The sequence below is a fragment of the Bubalus bubalis genome, chromosome 4 (assembly GCF_019923935.1).
Source record: "Bubalus bubalis isolate 160015118507 breed Murrah chromosome 4, NDDB_SH_1, whole genome shotgun sequence".
Taxonomy (NCBI): Eukaryota; Metazoa; Chordata; class Mammalia; order Artiodactyla; family Bovidae; genus Bubalus; species Bubalus bubalis.
Window position 1 is genome coordinate 123127272 of NC_059160.1, and position 23794 is coordinate 123151065.

Genomic DNA, 23794 nt, shown 5'->3' on the forward strand with positions numbered 1-23794 from the left:
GCTCCCAAAGCCTCAACCCTCTTATCTGTAAAATGAAAACAAAGACTCTGGGGAAAGCTGGCTGTGGGTGTGTGAGCTCTCTTTATAAAATGAGGTGTGCCTGACGATTTGTATCACCATCCAGATGAGATGAGAACACGAGCCACATCTCAGTGTTTTGAAACACAGGTCAGTGCCCAGAACAGCACCTGTCCAAAGGGCAGGTCCTATCTGTCCAAAGAGCGGCCTTCTGCTGATCACGCTGCAAGTGCCACACCACGCGGCAAGTGCCAGGGTGGCGTCTCTGCCAAGCATGGACACCTGCAGACATGCAGACACTGCTGTGTCCTGCTCACAAGAGTCTGCGAGACAGAAAGTGAATAACAGAAAGCAGTGACTAGCTTAACTCTTTCACAGAGACCAGAGAAAAATGAAAATGACTGGAAATGGTGTTTAACTGAACCCATTTATGCACTGTCATTACCCTGTCTGCAAAAGAAAGTTAGCAATTTTCTGACTGTTCTTATACCTGAAAGTGAAACTGGCTCACAAAATAAAAACATACATAATCCAGTGTCAAAAACTGGTGATTTATAGAAATCACCCTGTTTATTTTTTCCAATAAAGAGGAAAAAAACAAATAAAACATGTTTCAATAATTCAGTGTTTGAGTCACTGGCAAATACTGTCTGTATCATTCAACGTAAGTGTCCCAGGTCATGAGCTCCAGGCATGCTGATGGCCACAAATCTTCCACGGTTCAAACGAAATGGAGAACCCACACGTGAGGACGATGTCAGTTGAAAACAAGATGCGTTATCACAGTGTGCATAAAAAGAAGGTCTTTGAAAAACATCCAGATTTTTAAAGGAATGAAAACACTCCTGTTTTGTTGTAGCTTTTGTTCCCTTTAATTGTTAATTTTTGGTTTTTGGAGTAAACATTTTTCGCCGTGAGGAAGGAGTCGTATGACTTTGTAAGTGGAAACCAAGTGGCTACTGGCTAATGCAAATGCCTCCCATCCCAGACACAGAGCTCTTCTGTCCCCTCAAAACCCTCTTTCATGATTTCTGTTATGGTTCAGAAAGGTAAATAAAATGATTTCAAGTATTCAATTCCTATCAAAAATTGGTATCAAAAGTAATAAAGGACCTAATTTCTTTATAATTCCATGTTTTAAAAAATAACTTAAGAAGCAAGAGGTCCGGCCCTTTACTTGTATAAATACCACAGCATAACTAGAGTTTCTTAAGACAACGTGGAGAGGAGTCTGTGTTTAGCACCTCGATCATTGATCTTAATGTTGGGAACGTTTCTGACACAGATGGCAGAGTCTTATAAGAAGGTGAAATACTGAAAGAGAAAAATGCAAAGAAAGGGTGTGAAAATCAACACAATTTTACCAAAAAAGGCAAAGCTTATATTACACCAATTCCTATTACAATATTCACTTTACAGTACTCCACATGCGTGACATCAGACAACATCACATCGCAGGGGGACCTGTGAGCAGAGCAGATCCTGTTGTAGCAATGAATGGGCTATCAGCAGGCTCCCATCATGAGATGCGGGTAAAGTCAACCAGCCTTCGGAAAGAAAGTCAATCTCGGACTTACACAATGAGTGTTATGCAAACACATCCCTCCGAGGGACACGCTAGACGTGGAACCTGAAGACACATGATTTGGGTCCAGCCTTGATCCTTATCAGCTTTAGTGGTTCCTCTCAGACCCACTTCCCTGTATTTGCAGCAAGAAGGACAGTATTCCTAACTCCCAGAGTTACTTACTCCTGGTAAGGAGTGTGGAATAGGTCTCAATTACATTGTGAACCTGTAGCTGCACAACATAAGGTAGCGTTGCTATTTTTCCCTCAAAGAGTTGTTGAAAGATCAACACTGTAAAATTATGCAGGAAACAGAGGCAAGGCCTTTGACCTTATGATCATGTTACTAAAATACATGTAAACTAGTAAACTGAGACAAAAATATACCAGAAGGAGGTGTAACTGTTAGGAGTTTTCATTACAAAGCTAATGGAATACTTACAAATGGGACCAAAGTATCTTACAGACCAAACTTCTGTTTTAAACAGAGCACACATTATCCAGCGATTTTTAGAGTGGTTGCTCTGTTGAACAGATATGGAAAGGCAAAACCGGAAGTTTCTATGATATTAAAAAAAAACCAAGGAGAAGGAGCAAGAGTCAATAAGGTTAAATAGTGAGATGTGCTTAAAGATTAAGAGCAAAAGGAGAAGGCAGCGGCAGAGGATGAGATGGTTGGATGGCATCATAGACTCGATGCACGTGAATTTGAGCCAACTCTGGGAGACAGTGGAGGACAGAGGAACTTAGTGTGTTGTAGCCCATGAAGTTGCAAAGAGCTGGACATGACTTAGGATTGAACAACAACAACAACAAAATTAACTATGAAAGCACCAGTGAGTTTAATTTCAGCCCATATATATATATTTATTTATGTGCCCCTGTGGTGCTTTTGAAAACAAGAGCCAGGGAAGATCATAGTACTGGGCCCTCCCACGGTAACCGTCAGGGGTAATTTCTTGCAGCTTTCCCTGACTCCTATGTATTTTGTACCTAAATTACAGTAAAGCACCACCTTCCCCAAACAAAGAGTAAAGGAAAAATGCAGCTGAAAGGCAGGTGCCACCACCCAGAGAAGTCTGGGTCAGGTCCAGCTCAGTTTTCAAAATCACTCCTGAATACTGACTCTGCGAGTCTGGGACAAAGGATCAGTGAGCCAAGAGACAGGAATATCTGACTATATAAATAAGACATCTGTAACCCTTCCTTCACAAACTGGCTTCCTTATTTTATTCATTATTCATTTTTATCCATACACTCACCTGGTAAGGGGTCATAAATGACAACAAAAACATAGTAACTTTGAAAAGCAGATTAAATTCATTATATAATCATAACCCATAAAAAATTAGTACAATTCCAGTTTCACATCCTTTTGTTGACCCCTATCAAGAAGTTACCTTTTCAAGTTCATCCAGCTTTTAGCTATTTTGCTAAAGGCCTCTGAACCAGGGGCAGTCATAGCTTCAAAGTCAACCAACTGAAAGAGAAAGAGATTTAAGAATGTGGTTAAAGATGGAGGGGAGGCTCCCTTTGGGATTCAGTTCATTTGTGTGTTTTAACATAAAACTCCACAGACTGGAATTGAAACCTTTTCCCTTCTGGCTCCAGCTCCAACATACCTTCCCTTTGGGAATTTTTCCTGCTACTTCTTTTCCACTTGCCATCAGCGCTCCCACAATCACTGAGTAAGCGATTACACTATTCAGATAGAGAACAATTACCAGTCAGTCCAGGCCACAGAGGGTTACCACACTATGGACTTCCCATCCTAAAAGATGACATTGTATTTCTTTTAACAATTCTTTGGACATTAAAAGAATATTTTCATTTTAAAATATTTCTAAAAATATTTGCTAATTTACTAAGAAAAATATTTACTAGTTTACTAATTTAGGGGTAAATGTGTAACAATAATATTTTTCTGAGACAAAAAGTTTCTTTTAATTAGGAGTTTTCTTTTCAATTGGTTTTCCTATTCTTATAGGAAAACACTGAGTTAGAAAATGTGCCTGCTTTCTATTATTTTAAAAAATTCATTATCGGCCACATCACATGGCATGTGGGATCTTAGTTCCCCAAGCAGGGACGAATCTAAGCCCCCTGCATTAGAAGCATGGGGTCTTAACAGCTGGACTGCCAGGGAAGTCCTTGCTTACTTATATTTTTAACTGCATGAGGCTTGGCTTTAAAATGCATATATATATATATATATATATATATATATATATATATATATATAAAATATACTTTGTAAATGCAAACATTTTATTAGAGTTTAACAATAAAAACTTTGGCCCCAAAGAAGAAAAAGAACGCATCTCAGAAAGTACTAACAGACTGGTCTGAAGGCTGGGTTATGTGCACTTCCTTCCTGGCATGTCCAGACTCACTCTGGGCTCTGACATTTTTGTTATGACGCCAGCTGTGTGCTTTGTGAGAGGCACCCCAGGACGAAGACAGCTAAGACAGAGCTCTTGCCTCTGCAAGTGGACGCCAGAGAAAGGGAGTCAGCCCTGCAGTCACCTAATAGGGAAGCCCTCACAGAGGCCATGGACACATGCGCTTTATCTTTGAAGGCCACGGGCAGGGCAATGGAGATAGAGGAGAAGGCACGGAAGTGGGCTGGCTGGGCGGGACAGGAAGGTGTTTGGACAAGCAGGGGGTGTGGTGGAGGGGCCAGAGTGAGGATGGAGAGAGGGTAGATGACAGGAAAGGTGATGAGGCCATGGTAAACCAGGGCAGGGAGGAGCTGGCACTGTGCATCACACCACTGAATTGGCACCTGAGCCAACAGATATAAAGAACTGGGGCACAGAGAGGGAAAAAGAAAAGCCTGGAAATGGAGAGACCAGTTAGAAAGGTCAGTGCAAGAGATAAGCAGGGGGACTTCCCTGGTGGTCCAGTGGTTAAGAATCCACCTGTGAATTACAGGGGACACAGGTCTGATTCCTGGTCTGAGAGGATCCCACGTGCCTCGAGGCAGCTAAGCTGGAGAGCTGCAGCTACTGAAGCCTGAGCGCCTAGAGCCAGTTCTCCACAACAGAACCCACTGCAATGAGAAGCCCATGCCCTCCAGTGAGTAGCTCCAGCTCACTGCAACTAGAGAAAGCCCCCACACAGCAATGAAGACCCAGTGCAGCCAAAAATAGAGAATTAAATGAATATGTTTTTAAAAAAGAAAGGTCAGTGCAAGAGATGAGCTGATCTGAGCTATGGCATGCGCGGGGAGCATGAGAGGAGAGGAGAGGTTTAGGAGGCAGAGTCAACGAGACTTAGTCAGGGACCGGACAGGTGCAGGGGCTGAGGGGGAGACGGGGGTGACTGGAGTTGGACCTCCTTCTCAAGTGACACAGAAGCCCACAGAGCTGCTGCGTGAACACACGCATGCACAGTGCCTGCAAGCGGTGGATGAACAGGCACATGGAGGCCCCCTGCATGTTATAGATCTAGTTAGCATTCCTATAACAGTTGTGCCTAAGGTACAATATTTCTGTTCCTATTTTACTTCAAGGCCATTTTTATTTCATAAGTTCCAGGTGCACACATGTCTACACCACAGAGTGATCATCACCAGCCCAGTTTCCATCCATCACCACACAGTGGACCCCCTGCGCCCATTATGCCCAACTCCCAGTGCTTTTTTAATAGTACAAGAAAACTTACTACCACATTTAGGAGAGTTTTCCTTTCTAAAGTATTAATCAGAGATCAAGACACTTAAGTATATGATTTTAACCAAAACATCTTAAATTCAAACATGTGCTAACAACAGCTTACACCATTCACCTGATGCGCTGTACACGGGACCAAATAAAAGGGAATAAAAAGAAGGCTCTACAGACACACCCTTGTTTGAATGACACTTGAAAGACTCCTGATGAATTCGCTAAGTAGAATTTATTTATAACAGTAATAATACTTTGGGATGGTTGGTGATGCACAAGTATTAAACTTTAGGGGTAAAGGTCAATTAATGGCCAAAATTTGGGGGCAGCAGGGTAACAGTCTGGGCAAACACCAGGAATTAAAGCACAGTGAGAGCATGTGTGCACAGAGTGAGACTTGGATACATTTTTGTGAATGAATGAGCTCCAGCCTGTAAACACCAAGAACCCTTCTACTAGAACCACCTTCTAGAATCCTTGATGATGCAGTAGATCAAGGACATCACTTTCGGGTGGACTTCGGAAAATCAAAGGGGGCTTCTCGCCATTGCTAGGATACCTGTACTCATACCCACACAGCAAATGCAAGCAAAAGGCGTGTGTTCTTCACTACAAAACTGTCAGATTATAGGATATCACCCACCTGGATCCACGAGAGAGCGGCATTAAATTATAAAAATAATAAACTAAGGATAAGATTAAGTTGCAAACAGCATCAGCCTCCTAGGAAAAAAAACATATGTGCTCGTGAACTTAAATAATAGATTATAAACTCATTTTTATGAGGTGACAAGACACAGCAGAATCATTTACTAGGAAGAGGATTATTTCATTCTTCTCCTACAAGGACCTACTTTTCACATCCCTGAATATATTATACTCTTTCACATCATTTTTTTCTAATGAAAGGGTATATGTACAATTTAGTTTTAAGCAGTATGCTCCCAGCTGCCTTCAAAACAGCAAACTTTTTCTGATAAACGTAGATATCTGTTTTGGTCTATAACATTATTTGCAAAGTCAAAATTAGGATTTTGCAAAGTCAAAAAAAAAATATTAGGATTAAAATAAAACAAAGTGCTTATTAATATTGAATATACTTTCTCAGACTACAGGCCCTTCTACTCCAAGATTCTGATTAGCATCACCCCTCCCCCTACCCCCACCACTGAGATTTAGGTGATCGATATACTTAATTATATATGTGTGTGCATGCTAAATCTCTTCAGTTGTGTCTGACTCTTTGTGACCCCATGAACTGTAGCCTGCCAGGCTCCTCTGTCCATGGGATTCTCCAGGCAAGAAAACTGGAGTGGGTTGCCATGCCCTCCTCCAATTATATGTATAAACTGAATAAAATCCAGAGAAATAAAGGAACTTTCCAAAAGCCATGGGTATCCATTCCAGAACGTGGATGGAGCACCCCCTATACTCTCCACACAGTGACAGCTGCAAGCATGCAGGTGACGTTGTAGCTCCTGGGGAGCAGGACGTAGCTCCCCGTTGAATCAGAAAGCAATGGTGGAGGAGCCTGCAGTCCAGGAAACAGTCACGTCCATCATGGACAACCTATACACTTAAATACTGACAAAGCTCCAATTTATGATAATATAACACAGTAACTCGGAGAAGGCAATGGCACCCCACTCCAGTACTCTTGCCTGGAAAATCCCATGGACGGAGGAGCCTGGTAGGCTGCAGTCCATGGGGTCGCTGGGAGTCGGACATGACTGAGCGACTTCACTTTCACTTTTCACTTTCATGCACTGGAGAAGGAAATGGCAACCTACTCCAGTGTTCTTGCCTGGAGAATCCCAGGGACGGGGGAGCCTGGTGGGCTGCCGTCTATGAGGTCACACAGAGTTGGACACGACTGAAGTGACTTAGCATAGCATAGCATAACACAGTAACTACATACATTCCCCTCTCTCCGTTTCTGTAGTTATTAAATACGGAACTGTCTCTATAAGAACATTAAAAGAAATATTTCCTGGTTATTTAAGGCTGATTTCAAGCATAAATGTACGATCTCAGTGAAAGAGGACAAAAGAATCATAGCAGCATGGATAAAATGAAGACAAACAGAAACCTACCCCAAATTCTGATGAGAGAATCAGTACTTTTCCTTTTGCTGTTAGATCTTTATAAAGTGCATCTATTTCGGCGTGATATAATTGTGTTCTCTCTTCTGTGGTTTGAGTTTCCACAGAAAATAGTATATTGCCAACCCTAGAAATACAAGAATGTATGTCAGAGGCATGTATTATACAATTCACAGAGCTAAACACAGGGGGCGGGGGTGTGGGGCAGCAGCAGGCGGCACTCGCTGATGTGGCAGGACATGCGAGGCGAGTCCGCGCCTTTCCGAGCAGACTGCCGAGGCGTGTCTCTAGCAGGCGGTTTTGTCACAAATAGATTTTGCTCAGTTTAACTGTACGTACTTCTTTAAAAAAAAACTTGTTTTTTAATTTTAATTTTTAATTGGAGGATAATAGCTTTACAACATTGTGCTGGTTTCTGCCATACAACAACATGAGTCAGCCGTAAGTATACATACATCCTCTCCCTCCTGAACCTCCCTCCCTCCCACCCCCCATCCCACCCCTCTAGGTCACCAGAGACCACTGAGCTGAGCTCCCTGTGCTGTGTGGCAGCTTCTCACTAGCTATCTGTTTTACACACGGTAATGTACATATGTCAGTGCTACTCTCTCAATTTGTCCCACCCCTTCCTCCCCCTGCTGTGTCTACAAGTCCTTTCTCTATGTCTGTGTCTCTATTCCTGCCCTGAGAATAGGTTTATCAGTACCATCTTTTTAGATTCCATATATATATGTGTTAAAACGCAATAGCTGTTTTTGACTTAACTTCAATCTGTATAATAGGCTCTAGATTCAGATGTACATCTTTTATGAGCTTAAGCCAACAGAGGAGGATATAACTACACAGAGTACAACATATTTCAATGTGTTTCAATTTTATCAGACAATCACTCTTTTACATCAGAAGAGCAGGAGCTGGGGCTGTGCACAGAAAACAAGTTCTGGGCCTCCACAGTTTCATTTTTTAAAACTCGGCTGCATGTGCAGCTCCATGTGAGGCCCGGGGCAGGATAAAAGTTCCATGCAACAGGTATTTACTGTATAATACCAGTACCAAAATGCTGAAAATAGTCCTTAGATCCTATGAAGAACAACAAGGCAAAGCAGCTGTCTTTATCAAGGAAAGGAGGGGGAAACAAGGTCACAGATTATTATGAGTCTATGCGTAGGGCGGTAACAGTTGATCAGAGATTCAGAGGAGAAAGTTGATCTAATTTGGAAGATGTGGAAGAAAACAGAAATGCTTTGTGGGAGAAGGGGCCAGAACTTGGATCTTCAAGATGAGGCTGTGAGTGAAACAGACCCAAGAGGTAGGAGGTGACCTCGGGGAACAAGACATCCAGCTGAAGTGGCAGGCCTGGTTCTGGCAGCAAAGTGCTTCAGGTAAAGCAGGAAGCACTGTTTGAGGCCATTATTACAAAAGGCCTTGCCTGTCTGGCAGGGGAGATGATTTTGGAGTCAACAGGCAGTGGCAGGGTACGGACTAGGGAGGGATTTTGGGATCCAGGGGAACACCCAGTGGGGTGGAGCCCACTGAAGCACTGGTCGGGCACCAGGAGACCGGAGATGGAGATACGAGTCATGAGTCCTCGTTGGGGTCAGAGGCCCCAAGCAAGGCTGACAACAAATGGGATGAAAAGAGACAGCTGAGGAAGATGCTGTGTTTGGGGGAAGGATTTATGTACTCTTACTTAGTAGTTCATTTCTGCTGGGAACTTAATCATGGGTGGGTGAAGAGGAAGGAGACAATAATTTTACATCAATAGAAAACCCTGGAATTCCTTTTATGCGAGGAGAACCATCTTTATTGGGAAGGTACTTTGATAAGTGGCTTGGGGTAGAGATGGAGACCTCAAAGGAAAAGTCACAGAATCTTTGCTAAATGGTGTTTCTTCCTGAAGGCTGGTGTGAGTTCTGACATGGAAGCAAGAGACCAGGAGGCAGAGGGGCTGAGAGGATGTGGGGCCCAACGCTGAGCTGCCAGATACCCCTGATGCAGATGTGGTGGAGCTCAGGGCAGCAACTGAGGAACGTGTGTTGTGGGGAGGGCAGTGACTGGGGAGGGTCAAGATCATGCCACCAAAGCTCAAGGATGTGGAGGCTCCGAGGTGAAGTTTGGATTTCAGATGGACATAAAATGATTATTAACACAAATTTTCATTTGGTGCTATTATATAAGCTGAAAAAGTGGAAAACATCCTAAATGATCAATGACAAGTAAAAACTAGTAGGAGTAACTCTACAATATTCCAAAAATAGAATACTAGGCAATTTTTTAGAAATGCTTTTAAGAATAAGGTATGGGAAAATGTTCATATTAAGGGTAGAAAAGAAACAGGTTATAAAACAATATGTACAGTATAATCTCAGTTTTTAAGGAAACAATGATTTAAAATTTTTTTATCTTTGTTTATCTATATTCTAAATTTTCAATAAGACGTACTTGTACTCCCACAATGAATTAAAACTACATTTAAAATTCGAATAACAGCCTTCAATCTGCCAATCTCTCATCTTTTTTTCACTTAATTGGTAAAAGTCTTCCTCACAACAAGCTTCAAAAAAGCTGGTTCTAGTGATACACTGGAGCTTCATAATCTCCATTTCAGGAGACAGCAAAAGCCCGGAATGTCCACCCTGCTCTGGCAATACCAAGTGTCTGCACACTTTCTGACACCTGCCCCCCTCTGTACACCCACACTTAGGAAGTGCACGTACTTGTCTCCCGTAATCGTAATCGTGAAGCCATCATATTCCTTCCCTTGGTCTTTGAGGCTGGGAACTTTGGTGTTCACAGTGAACCCATCCTTTGTTTTAGTATTAAACTGCTTTCAAGGAAAAAGAAAATTCACATTACTAGTGAGATTCATTGTAAATTCCCAATCTGCAGCGCCAACTCTGACTTTGATGTTTCTAAAAGGCTCAGAGAACGTAAGACATGGTGTCCTCTGCCCTGGCGGTTAGTGTCCAGGACGCCTGTGCCTGTCCCTATGCCCCCATCCACTCTCTCAGCCCAAGTCGCACTCCCCATGGCCCCTGCCAGAGGCCAGAAGAGAACCTCGGCGCAAAAGGCACACCGCCTTTCTTCAGTGGCAACTCTCACTCCTAAGAGCTCCATTTGGGTCTTTTCTCTTGTTCATCTTAATCGGCAGGAACTTTGACACTTAGCAGGATAGCTGTATTCAATCCTACAACTCAAAATAGCACCATGCATTTTTGCTAGTGCTTCTTCAAAGTAGACTCTTATCTGTCTGAAAAGTACTCAGGATTTTGTCAACTGAGAATTTTATATACACATACGCACATACCCCAACTGTGCATACCACAGAGTAACAAAGCAGAGTATTCTAAAGGAATCAGAGGTAAGAATGGCTCTTAAGGGTGATGAGTATGAACACAGCTTTCTGTTTAAAACACTTCTGATAAACTGAAAAGCCAATAAATAGGTGTTGTCATTGCTCCAGAAACATCCTCCCCAAATTCGGTTATTGAGTGTAGCCAACATTTTTTAGGATTGACAGACTTGAATAAGAGAATCGACGGTAAAATAAAAAGAGGTTGTGCTCCACAAAACATATTGGAGGAAAAGGTTGTCTAAAAACAGCGACCAGTGGGCATTCACTAAGGTCCAGGGAAGGGTGAACATGTGTGGATGTGGGCAGGAAGGCTGGCAGCAGGGGCTGAGACAAGAGATGTCTTTGTATGAGGACAAGGACTTTTAGGGGCAGAATGTGCTAACACTTAAGGGTATGCATCAATTCTCTTTGATGCTCCCTGCAAGCCTATAAGATAGGCCACGACCTCCATCTCACAGGTGAGGAAACCCAGTTGGTGAGATAAGGCAAGGTGAGGTCCTGCCTGAGCTGCACATGGAAACAGGGGCCCAGGCTCTCATGACACACAGTCCCTTAATTCACTAACCAGCTGCCCAGAGGGGAACTGAGGTACCTCTGAACCTGGCAGTTTGGCAGAAGGACATCGTGTAGAAGAACCTGTCAGGGCATCACATTCAACAAGTACTTTAAACACAAAGGCATATTTTTATTTACTTCTATGTGTGCCTTTAGAAACACCAGTACACACCCAGCCTGCGTGGAGGCACGGTGTGCAAGGCCACAGTGAGATGGCCATTCCCAGATATAGCCAAACAGGCAATGACTTTGCATTCGAAGTCAGACACTGGGTGGGTGGCGGGGTGATGCTGGGCCCCTTAGCAGCTCTCCACGCAACTGCAGTCTTTTGTGCATTATGCTTTTCTTAATACACACACACACACACAGACATACACACATACTATGGGCTTCCCTGGTGGCTCAGACAGTAAGGAATTTGCCTGCAATGCAGCAGACCCGGGTTCAATCCCTGGGTTGGGAAGATACCCTGGTGAAGGGAATGGCAACCCACCCCAGTATTCTTGCCTGGAGAATTCCATGGACAGAGGAGCCTGGTAGACTACAGTCCATGGGGTCACAAAGAGTGGGACATGACTGAGCAACTAACACTCTCACTTTTCACTTTCATATATATGTGTTAAAATATCCCTCAGCTGCTTCCCTATTCTGCCTAATATAGTAAATTTAAATGCCGAAAACACCCACTGGAAAGCTAAAGACTAAAATCTGAGTCAGGCTCCAGTTTCCTTCTGTTTGGTGCATCCAGCAGTCCTCGGTGGGGCCATTCTGCCCCCTGGAGGACATTTGGGGAATTCAGGGGAGCGTGTGTCTACAAGGATGAGGTGCAAGGGACAGTCACACGGGCATGACTCCCACTGGATTTGCACATGGATGAAGAAGCTGTTTATAATGTAATAATTACCTAGGCCTGGAATCAGACTCCGTTTTATCCTCACACGCTAAATATCTGTTACAGTTGAAACACCCACTGACTTTTCTAGAAATGCAAACAGCATATAAACTGAGGAAAGAGTATATCTGTACACTGTACAGAACTTTATTAAGTGTGGTTTACCATTATGGAAAACCATATCACCAAAGTCATAGCTCATGATACTTGAGTCACCAAATGACAGGTCGCTGCAGGGCTGCCTCTGGAGCCGTCACGTTCACCAAGACTTTACACGCGTGTGCAAGCAACCGGCTACTTCTTGGTGGCTTCTCATGAAGATATGCCTGAATGCTGACCTACTGTTTCTTGCCTACAAACGACTTAGCTTTTAGAGCTCCTTTAGAGCACTATGGTGACCTTCTAAGGGGTTTTTTGAGTATGTACATTCTTATGGATTTGATTTTAGTGTAGTAAAGGGGCCATCTGAACATGTTTGCTGAGTTAAGACGGGTTTGAGAAGACTGAGAACCACACCTCAGTTCACGAGACCCTCAAAATAACCAGGTTGGCCAGAAACAAGGCTCATCAGCACACAGAGCCTCCAGGAGGGCCAGGAGCGACGGCCCAGCCCAGCGAGCAGACGGGCCTGGGGCGCGGGGCCAGCTCGTGGCTTTGCCCATGACAAGATGCCTCCTGGTTATGCTTTAGAAATGTGTGAGCTTTGTCATACACAGAAATGTCTTATCATTTACTTGATGTACATCAGTCTTATCTACTATAGCTACAAGGAGAATATTTATTCAAGTTTTATGTTATAGGTCAAACTATTAATTGAGAAAAAATCAAATGTACCTGCTGTGGACACATTTGGGGTAGTTTGGAGAAAAGGTTCATAAAGTTCTAATTTCTTAATGGATTATACTTTTAAAACAATATAATTATTTCCCCTTGACAGGCCCTTTATCTTGAATTCAAATCCTTCTGATACTGACATTGCCATACCTGCTTTTCTCCAGGAGCATTTGCCTGGCCTACCTTTCAGCTTTGAACAGTTTGGATATCATCTTGTCGCAGGTGTTTCCAGTGAACAGAACACAGCTGGGCTTTAAAACACCGATCTGAGATGCTTATTCTCTCAGGGAGGGAATCAGTCACTCACGACATATCAGCCATTATACACATTCCCTCCTGATCTTAATGTTCCCCCTTCTCTTTCTGTAAACCTTTAGTTGAACTGACTTTGCTTTCTTTATTGCATTTTCTTACCTTCTAGGGTCTGCTTTAATTTTGGTTATTATTCAGAATGTGTTTTTATCAATGTTTTTAAGTGGCACACTTTATAAAACTTAAAATACTAAAAACATTAACAAATATGCATCTAATGATAATAAGTTCTTCTTTCAAAGAGTACTAATTTTATCCCCTAAAAACAACTGCTGTGATTTTGATGATAAATTTACCTTCATAATTGGAAGGAGGTCTTCCACTTTGTGGACCTTTTCCAGAGCTTCTCTAACTTCCAACAATCCTTTAGGATTATTAGCTCTTTAAAGGGGAAACAGAGAGAGAGCAACTAAAATTAACACAGAAATCAGTAATTAGTTACGCTATTACCTTTAATTTAGATAAATCTTAATTACAAGTGGCTCAATATTCAAAATGGTGGACCACAACCAAAGTATCGAAATAAGGGAATAGTTTAATCTAATAAGTATTGGGCTACAGATGAGAACTAGGGAAACAGCAGTGTGTCCAGATGTGAAATAGGGAAAACCAAAACGGATGGACAGCCAGTGTCTATGTGGACATGCATGGCTCTGGGCTTGGTCAGAAAACTTTTGATTCTCCTATTCCAAATACGAAATTAGAAGTATATGTTTTTTATTCCTAAAGTTGCTCAAATGGAAGTATACCACTAGGCTTTTAGACCAATGTTATATTTACTTGGTGGCAACTAACCTTCAGAATTCTTTTTCCCCAGCCTTTTGTCCACGGTCCTATCTACACTGCACAGCCTTTCAGTTGAGGGAGAATGAGTATTAAGGCTGAAATCCACCATTTAATCCCTAATTAAGAAATTTAAAGAAACGTCCTGCTTTCACTGAATTCAAAGACAGGAGAGAGGCTAGAAAAGCCACAGGGCTGTAAGATTAAAAACACTCAGTTGAGGTCCATGGATTTTGTAAAGCTATGAAAAAAAAAGGTTGACAAATGATTATGAAAGGCTTTATGATTCCAAACACTATGTAAAAATGTGATATATTTTGTTCAGCCTGTCAATAGGCGTGGTTTTCAAGTTTCATAAATATAACTAATGAAAAACATATAAAATCTATCCATTACCATGAAAAAGAAAATTGAAAGATTACCCATGATAAACTAGAATTCTATCTTTAATAAAATGAAGAATTTTCTCAAAATATTCCAGGTATCTCATGTTGATCACCTGACCCCTGTTAAGAAAAAAATATATGTTGAGAATGTTTTCACAGTAAGATATGTTCCATAGTATCTAATTTCAACATTAATTCAAAAGGACAGTAAGAGAGCTGTGAGAATAATGTAGCCAAGAGGTTTGGGGCATTGGTTTGTTTGCAGTCAAAGAACAGGAGATACAAATGCCTGTCTTAGCAAAACTGATGGTCAGCAACGGAGAGCACTCTGGAAGAAAGGTACCAAACTCAGTCCAGAGATGCCAAAAAAGCAGGGAGAAAAGTTCTCAAGTGCTGAAATGAGGCCCAGACTTATTTGCCACTTTACCATTAAGAATCCCTTCCCTTTCCCAGCAATATACCCCCTCCTGTTCTCAGTGTTCCTGACAGCGTTAGCTGCTAATACTCCTTCTGACTGTGTAATTTACTCACTGTCTTCATCCCCTCCACCACTCTAAATAGTATTTTCCTCCCATTTCTACCCCAACCTCCATTTTCAAAACTATCCCAAGACTCCCCTGGTGGTACAGTGGATAAGAATCCACCTGCCAATGATGGGGACACAAGTTCGATTCCCGGTCTGGGAAGATTCCACATGCTGCGGACCGACTAAGCCTGTGTGCCACAACTACTAAGCCTGTGCTCCACAACGAGAGAAGTCACTGCAATGAAAACTCCGTGCACTGCAATGAGAGTAGCTCTCACTCGCTGCAACTAGAGAAAGCCAGGCTGTAGCAATGAAGACCCAGTGCAGCCCCAAAAATAAATAAATAAATAATTTTAAAAAACAACAGCAACAAACCTTCCCAGAACCTCATGTATAGCCAACATGCCGACACATGTGTCCAACAGCACACAGAGTCAACTACTCCCTGGACACAGCTCCCTGGGCTCCCCACTGGCGTGTCAAACATCAAGTTAAGGAATTCACTCCAGCTCCCAAACGTGTTCACCTGCTTTTTGCCCTGGGGCAAACCTGGCCTCCTGGGGCAACCACATCCCCGCAGCTGCACGCTCACCCCCACTTCTAACCCACCACCAGTGCTCTGACCCTGCCTTCTCGTGTCCACTCGTCCCCTTTGGCTCACTTTCACAGAGCTTTCCAGACCTCTGCGTCAGCGCACCCGAACGTTACACAACTTTCTGACCACTCCCTATCCCTCCAAGGGAAGTCGCTGTCTTTGCCATCTGTGGCCAAAGTGATCATCCAGATGTACAAATCTGTTCAGGTCACATCTCTGCTTCTGAGCTCTGAATGGCTATCATTTCCAGACAGAAAATGACTTAGCATGGGTATGTTAGTTATTTGTTGAGGAAAAAAAGCTATTTATGTTTTGGCTACTGCCTATCTTTCTAGGGTTGATTTCTGACAGTCCCTTAACCATAAACTAATCACAGTTGTACTTCCCTGACCATGCCTAACTCACTGGTGTCAGGGTTGAGGGGGAGGGCAGTTGTTCATGCCGCATCCACCTCTGTTTTCCATCTATCCAAACAGCATCACGTGAGGCCAGACTGGGACGCCTATTTGGCAAAACTAATACAATTATGTAAAATTTAAAAATAAAATAAAATTAAAAAAAAAAAAGAGCAGCATTACATGGCAGCTCACTGGTCTGCCTCCCTCACTAAGCTGGGAGTCTTCTGAAGTCAGGAGCTGTACTTCACCACCATGCAGCTCAGCACATGCAGAGTGGCCTTCAGTTAAAGCTAGTTGAGTCTACCTGTAAATGTCACCGATTATTCTGTAAGAAACATGAATATACAAGTCACAGGGGAAAGGAAATGTATTTTCTAGAAATTAAAACAATAAATATCCTAATAACATTTCCATTAAACTCAAATGTTGAAGTTGTATAGTAGAATATTTTCTTGATTCAGGCTTCTGGAATTAGAACCATTTTAAATGTGACAATACTACCATATTTGTAAAATTTAGCTAAAATTAAATTCAGTGGGTCCCCTTGGAGCTGTTGCTCTTTAATATTTGCTCATCATTTATTGAGAGGGTGGAATAATAGGGTAAGCACTTCACCCATACCCCCGACTTTTCAGAAGCCTCTGGACAAAACAAAAGCTCTCCAGTTAACCTGCTCAACCTCCCAGGAAGGCAGCTTAGCGCCCAGTGTCTTTAAACCAAACCCTTTGTGTGTTGCAGGGTGGCTCAAGGGGGAAGCCTTTCCCTCACTACAAGAATTCTTTGAGCCACAATATTATAAGTATAAAATATAATGGTAACGTAATGTCGTCCATCTAAGTACTTTCTATGATAATTTAGGACCATTCAAAAGATGGACGTCTAGGCAAAAATCTGGCATTCTACCCTTCAACTGAGCTCTGCATCAAAGAGATTGGAAAAGGGGTACAACATTTCTTTTTGCAACCAGGCCAGCTCAAAGGAACGCAGGCAGGACCCTGCAGGTACAGGGCTAATTTGTGTTCAAAAGTCACCAAGAAAGGAGAAACGGGTTGTTTGCAGTCTTTGTAAATTGATCATTTAAGATAATCTCCTTGGACTTCCCTGGTGGTCCAGTTGTTAAGAATTGGCCTGCCGATGCGGGGATGGGGTTTGATCTCTGGTCTGGGAAGATCCCACATGCCTCAGGGCAACTAAGTCCAAGAGCCACAGCTACTGAGCCCTCATGCTGCAACGACTGAAGTCCGCACACCGAGAGCCTGTGCTCTGCAACAAGAGAAGCCACTTCTCACTACAACGAGAAGCCTGCGCACCACAACTAGAGACAGTCTGCATGTAGCAACAAAGACCCAGCACAGCCAAAACTAATTAAAAAAGAAAAACCTGCTATGAAAACAGGAAAGATAAACAGAATGTTCATACCTGATTAAATTGATGTGATTGTTAAAACCTCTGCTGAGACTTCGTGCTGGCATTTGATCCAACCACAGCACTGGTTGGTCTGGGTCAGCAATCCTATAAAATAGGGCTTATTGAAAATGAAGACCTTATAAAACCTAGAAATGTTCAAAAGCATTAAAATAAAACATGTACAAGCCTTTGTGAAAGTGGGGAGAAAACAACTTCTCGGTCCATTACATCTAAAAATATGAAACACAAACCTGCAAATTCCAAAGATATTTCAACTGGACCAAGTAAAAGTCAGTGCAGGTTTACCAGCAGAGCAGTGTTTTTCTCATGAAAATGAATAACAGCAGGAAACATAACTTATAAGATCTATTATTAGTTAATAAAGGAGAAGGAAATGGCAACCCACTCTAGTATTCTTGCCCGGAAAATCCCATGGACAGAGGAATCTAGCAGGCTACAGTCCGTGGGGGTCACAAAGAGTCAGACGTGACTGAATGCACATGCACACATATTAGTTAATAAAACGGATTCAGAATCTGCTAACTAGAGGAGACTTAACATTATATTACATTGATTCGACTTCTGGTTTATTTTCATTTAAATGCCAGTTACCGTCTCCATTTTACTGCGATGTCAAACATGTCTCTCCACTGCATCAGCCGTGTTTTCCCATTCATTCGAACCTTTGAATTCGTCCAGGTACGCTGTACAGCTTGCATGACTTCTAATGCTGCCAAACCCATGGCTAAAAGAAGGAAATATGGGGAAAACAGAGTTTGTAAGTACCCTTTAGAGGGAATGATCTTCAGCAACAACTCAATAAACAATTCAGGAATCATTATATTGAAAGAGAATCACAAGTATTGGTAATTCAACAAGACCAGAGATGCATTACCATCATGACAGCCTGACTAAAACTCAGCTCTATTAGAGGAAACTGGAGACAACTGCAGACTTGTCTCCTCTCAATCCTGAAGGAACTGAGGTTCAAATCCCTCCTCACCCTATAGAAAGGGGATGGCTCTGGTGGATGAGCTGTCTGACTTAAAGCAATAACTGATGACCTACATTCTACACCTACCCCAAAGCAACAGCGTAAGAGCCAAAGCCAGAAGCATTCGTCTCTCAGAATTCAGTATGAATGAATCTACTCATTTCTGTTCTTATCACATGCAGACTTCGAGTAAGCACAACAAATGATTCTTTTCAAAAGTACGACACAGTTTAACAATCCTTGCTCCATTTTCAGATCGTTTTAAAATACCTCTGTGTATTCTCTTGTTTGGCAGGAAACCAGGTGTTTCGTATTGCATCAGGGATCCCAAACGATCAGCCACACAAATCAACTCCTGGACCTCAGGCTTGTAACTCTCAAAATTCTGATGTAACACATCTCTGGAAGAAACGTTACATACACGATAAAGACTTTTACAACAGATAGCAGTTATCCAACTTCATTTGAAAAGCAGTCATTTCCTCCAGTGGAACCATATTTGAGGAAATTCTGACCACATCATCTTTATTTCAGTGCTCAGTACCCAACCAGACACAAGTTAAAAGGACTTTTTATGACAGTGTGTGCACAATGACTGTCACATGCTTGTTAGTAATGCTGGTAACTAGTTCGCAATCAACTAATTACTTGGTAAACTGCTCCAGAACACATAACCTGCATGGACTGCCTCTTCTGACAAGTAACCAATCCCCCGACAGTAAGTCCATCCCCTACTTGGGCTCCAAGTTATATTATGCCAAGAGTACTTGAGTGTGTATATGACTACTATTGTTTAACTGTCAACCTGCTAAAAGTTTTCTAACAAGGCCTACAATTCTAAGTTACAGGCTGTGTTGGGGTCTCCAAGATCCCCCTGGGTTCAGTAATTCACTAGGACTCCTGGGCGCTGTGAGGACACAGCACAGCTGGCAGAGGGAAAAGGCATGGAGAGGGGGCGGGGAATGAAGTCTAGAGGAAGCCAGGCACACTTTCAGGACCCTGGGGAGACAGGTGGCACTAATTCCCCGAGTGAAATGCTCATGAGATACTTTGTACCAGGCACCGCTCATGTGAACACACCTGCCCGGCAGGTACCCCAAGTCCCCAGAGGAGAGCAGATGTTCAGTGTGAACCACACTGTTCACACACAGGGCGCAGGCACTGAGGAGCCACTCTTAGCTCTGGGCACTTCGGGTGGGAGGAGATTCTGAAATCCCTGTTTCCAGACACCAGCCTGGGGCCAGCCTGGTGACTGGCTTTCATACCCCCTGCTTTCCTGCACCATGTATTTCTCTAAAAGGGGGTGCTGGAGAACATATATAGCCCTTTCAGCAATCTATTTTGTTTTTATTATCTTGATTATTGAAACTTACAAAAGCATACAACCTTATTACTCAACTGAAGAACCAACATGATTATGTAGCTCTACCTATATGTGTACGTCACTCTACTATCCTATTCTCCTGCCCCCCAGCAAGAGGCTACTTACCTTGAATTTTCTGTTCACAATTTCCTTACCTTTATCTTTAAAAAAAAAATAGGTTACATATGTATATCTTTATTCTATAGTTTTGCTTATGAGCTTTATGGAAAAAATGATGTGACATTGCAATGTACCAACTTGCTGTTCTTACTCAACATTATATTGCAAAATTGGTCCACACTCTGACTTGGGTCATTTGTTTATACTGCTGTAGAATACCACGCTGTGTGGTCACATGTACCCATTTTTCTGCTCATAAACATCTGGGATGATTTTGTTTCCAATTGTGAACAAATACTGCTCTCAACAGGTCTCCAGGTAGTTATGTGCGCAAGCAGATGGTTCTGCCCTGAATATGCACAGGAGCAGGACAGAAAGACTGTAGGACATGCAAATGTTCCATTTTACATGACAATGAAAAGTGCTGCTGGCCAAAGAATGGAGTAATCTATAGCCAAGTATATAAAATTTCCCCTTGCTCCTGCTTCTGGTCAATATTACTATTATCAAACTTTGCAACATTTGTTCACCTAAGTGGGTGAAACATCTCATGTGGCCTTATGCTTGCCATTCATGTTTTCCCCTTGGTAAGATTATACCTATTCATGTCTTTTTTTAAAATTTTTAATTTTATTGGATTTATTAGTTGTTTTACAATGTTGTGTTAGCTTCTACTGTACAGCAAAGTGAATCAGCTATACGTACACATATATCCCCTCTTTTTTGGATTTCCTTCCCATTCAGGTCACCACAGAGCATTAATTAAGTAGAGTTCCCTGTGGTACACAGTAGGTTCTCATTAGTTATCTGTTTTATACATAGTATCAATAGCATATGTGTGTCAATCCCAATTTCCCAATTCATCCCATCCTCCTTTCCCCTCAGTATCCATACTTGATGTCTGTGTCTCTACTTCTGCTTTGCAAATAAGACCATCTATACATTTTTCTAGATTCCACATATATGTGTTAATATATGATATTTGTTTTTCTCTTCCTGACTTCACTCTGTATGAGTCTCTACAAATGAATCAAGTTCATTCCTTTTATGGCTGAGCAACATTCCATTGTATATATGTACATCTTCGTCCATTGCTCTCGATGAACATTTAGTGGTATAGTGAACATCAGAGTGCATATGTCTTTTTAAATTATGGTTTTCTCTGGGTATATACAGAATAATGCGATTGCTGGTTCATATGGCAGTTCTATTTTCAATTTTCTAAGGAACCTCCATACTGTTCTCAGTAGTGGCTACAATAATTTACACTCCCGCCAGCAGTGCACGCCCTCTCTAGCATTTGCTCCATTCTGACCAGTGTGAGGTGGTATCTCATTATAATTTTGATTTGCATTTCTCTAATAATAAATGATGTTGAACATCCTTACATGTATTTGTTGGCCATCTGTATGTCTTCTTTGGAGAAATGTCTATTTAGGTCTTCCACCCATTTTTTTATTGGGGTGTTTGTTGTTTTGATATTTAGCTGCATGAGCTGTCTGTATCTTTTGGAGATTAATCCCTTGTCAGGTGCTTCACTTGCAAATATTTTCTTCCATTCTGAGGGTTGTCTTTTCATCTCGTTTATGGTTTTCTTTGCTGTGCAAAAGTTTTTAAGTTTAATTCGGTCCCACTTGCTTATTTTTGTTTTTATTCTTATTACTATAGGAGGTGGATCAAAAAAGATCTTGCTGCAACTTATGTCAAGGAGTTTTTTCTGCTTATGCTTTCCTCTAAAAGTTTTATAGTGTCTGGCCTTCCATTTAGGTCTTCAATCCATCTTGAGTTTATTTTTGTGTATGATGTTAGTGAGTGTTCTAATTCCATTCTTTTACATGTAGCTGTCCAGTTTTCCCAGTACGATTTATTGAACAGGCTGTCTTTTTATTGAAGAGGCTATCTTTTCTCCATTGTATATCCTTGCCTCCTTTGTCAAAGACAAGGTGCCCATACTGCATGGGTTTATCTCTGGGCCTTCAGTTCTGTTCCACTGAATCCATATTTCTGTTTTTGGGCCAGTACCATACTGTCTTGATTACTATAGTATAGTCTGAAGTCAGGAAGGCTGATTCCTCCAGCTCCATTCTTCTTTCTCAAGATTGCTTTGGCTATTTGGGATCTTTTGTATTTCCATACAAATTGCAAATGTTTTCCTAGTTCTGAGAAAGATGGTATTGGTAATGTGATAGAGATTGCTTTGAGCAGCACAGTTATTTTCACAACACTGATTCTTCCAATCTAAGAACATAGTATCTCTATCATCTTTGATTTCTTCCATCAATATCTTATAACTTTCTACATCTAGATCTTTTGCCTCCTTAGGTAGATTTATTCCTAGGTATTTTATTCTTTTCATTGTAATGGTAAATGGGATTGTTTCCATAATTTCTGATCTCTCATTGCTAGTGTACAGGAAATTCAAGAGATTTCTGTGTATTAATTTTGTACCCTGTCACTTTTCTAGATTCACTGATGGACTCTGGTAGTTTTCTGGTGGCTTCTTTACGCTTTTCTGTGTATACTATCATGTCATCTCAAACAGCGGCAGTTTTACTTCTTTTTCAATTTGGACTTCTTTTATTTTTTTTTCTCTCACTGTCATGGCTAGGACTTTCAAAACTATGTTGAAAAATAGAGGCAAGAGTAGACACCCTTGTCATGTTCCTGATCTTAGAGGAAATGCTTTCAGCTTTTCACCATTGAGAATAATGCTTGCTCTGGGTTTGTCATATATGGTCTTTATTATGTTGAGGTAGGTGCCCTCTATGCCCACTTTCTAGAGAGGTTTTTTTTTTTATCATAAATGATTACTGAATTTTGTCAAAAGCTTTTTCTGCATCTATTGAGATAATCATATGGCTTTTATTCTTCAATTTGGTGTCTCACTTTGATTTACATCCCTAGGATAAATCCCACTTGATCACGGTGTATGATCATTTTAATGTGTCGCTGGATGTGGCTTGGTGGTATTTTGTTGAGGATTTTTGCATCTATGTTCATCAGTGATACTGACATATAACATTCTTTTTGTGTGTGACATCTTTGTCTGGTTTTGGTATCAGGGTGATAGTGGCCTTGTAGAATGAGTATGGGAATGTTCCTCTCTCTGCGATTTTTTTGAAGAGTAAGAATAGGTGTTAGCTCTTCTCTTAATGTTTGGTAGAATTTGCCAGTAAAGCCATGTGATCCTGGATTTTGTTTGTTGGAAGGCTTTTAATCCCAGTTTTAATTTCATTACTTGTGATTGGCCTGTTTATAATTTTCTGATTTCTTCCTGGCTCAGTCTTAGAAGGTTGTATGTTTCTAAGAACTTGTCCATTTCTCCCAGGCTGTCCATTTTATTGGCATACAGTTGCCTATCGTAGTCCCTTTAATCCTTTGTATATCTGTGATGTCAGTTTTAAGTTCTCCTCTTTCACTTCTAATTTTATTGATTTGAGTCCTCTCCTTTTCTTGATGAGTCTGGCTAAAGGTTTAACAATTTTGTTTTTCTTCTCAAAGAACCAGCTCTTAGTTTTATTGATCTTTGCTATTTTTTTCATTTCTATTTATTTCTGCTCTGATTTTTATGATTTCTTCACTTCTACTATCCTTGGGTTTTATTTCTTCTTCTTTCTATAGTTGTTTTAGATGTAAGGTCAGGTAGTCTATTTGAGATTTATCTTTCATGAGGTAGAACTGTATTGCTATAAACTTCCCCCTTACAACTGCTTTTGCCACATCCCATACATTTTGGGCAGTTGTGTTTCCATCATCATTTGCTTCTAGGTATTTCTTTATTTCCTCTTTGATGTCTCAGTGATCTCTTGGTTATTTAGTAGGAAGCTACTGTTTAGCTTCCACGTGTTTGTGTTTTTTACAGTTTTTTCCTGTAATTAATTTCTAATTTCATAGTGTCATGATTGGAAAAGACGCTTGAT

At 41.5% G+C, this 23794-nt stretch overlaps 1 protein-coding gene across 10 annotated transcripts in view; it reads right to left on the reverse strand.

Moving 5' to 3' along the window:
* Positions 1-550: 550 nt before the first annotated feature.
* The window catches only part of TTC13 (tetratricopeptide repeat domain 13), an 80741-nt gene continuing 57497 nt past the window's right edge, over positions 551-23794 (reverse strand). For 5 of the 10 annotated variants that reach the window (XM_025284489.3, XM_006055550.4, XM_025284490.3 and 2 more), the window contains 11 exons: positions 18662-18792; positions 18010-18142; positions 17410-17502; positions 14508-14591; positions 13599-13683; positions 10072-10181; positions 7346-7481; positions 5896-5975; positions 3207-3285; positions 2985-3064; positions 551-1332 (listed from right to left, as the gene is read on the reverse strand). In XM_025284489.3, the coding sequence (XP_025140274.1) occupies positions 1218-1332; positions 2985-3064; positions 3207-3285; positions 5896-5975; positions 7346-7481; positions 10072-10181; positions 13599-13683; positions 14508-14591; positions 17410-17502; positions 18010-18142; positions 18662-18792 (1126 nt within the window). In that variant the 3' untranslated portion in view covers positions 551-1217. The remainder of the gene's footprint in view (positions 1333-2984; positions 3065-3206; positions 3286-5895; positions 5976-7345; positions 7482-10071; positions 10182-13598; positions 13684-14507; positions 14592-17409; positions 17503-18009; positions 18143-18661; positions 18793-23794) is intronic. The other 5 variants (XM_044942000.2, XM_006055551.4, XM_044942001.2 and 2 more) reach the window with 2 other exon arrangements.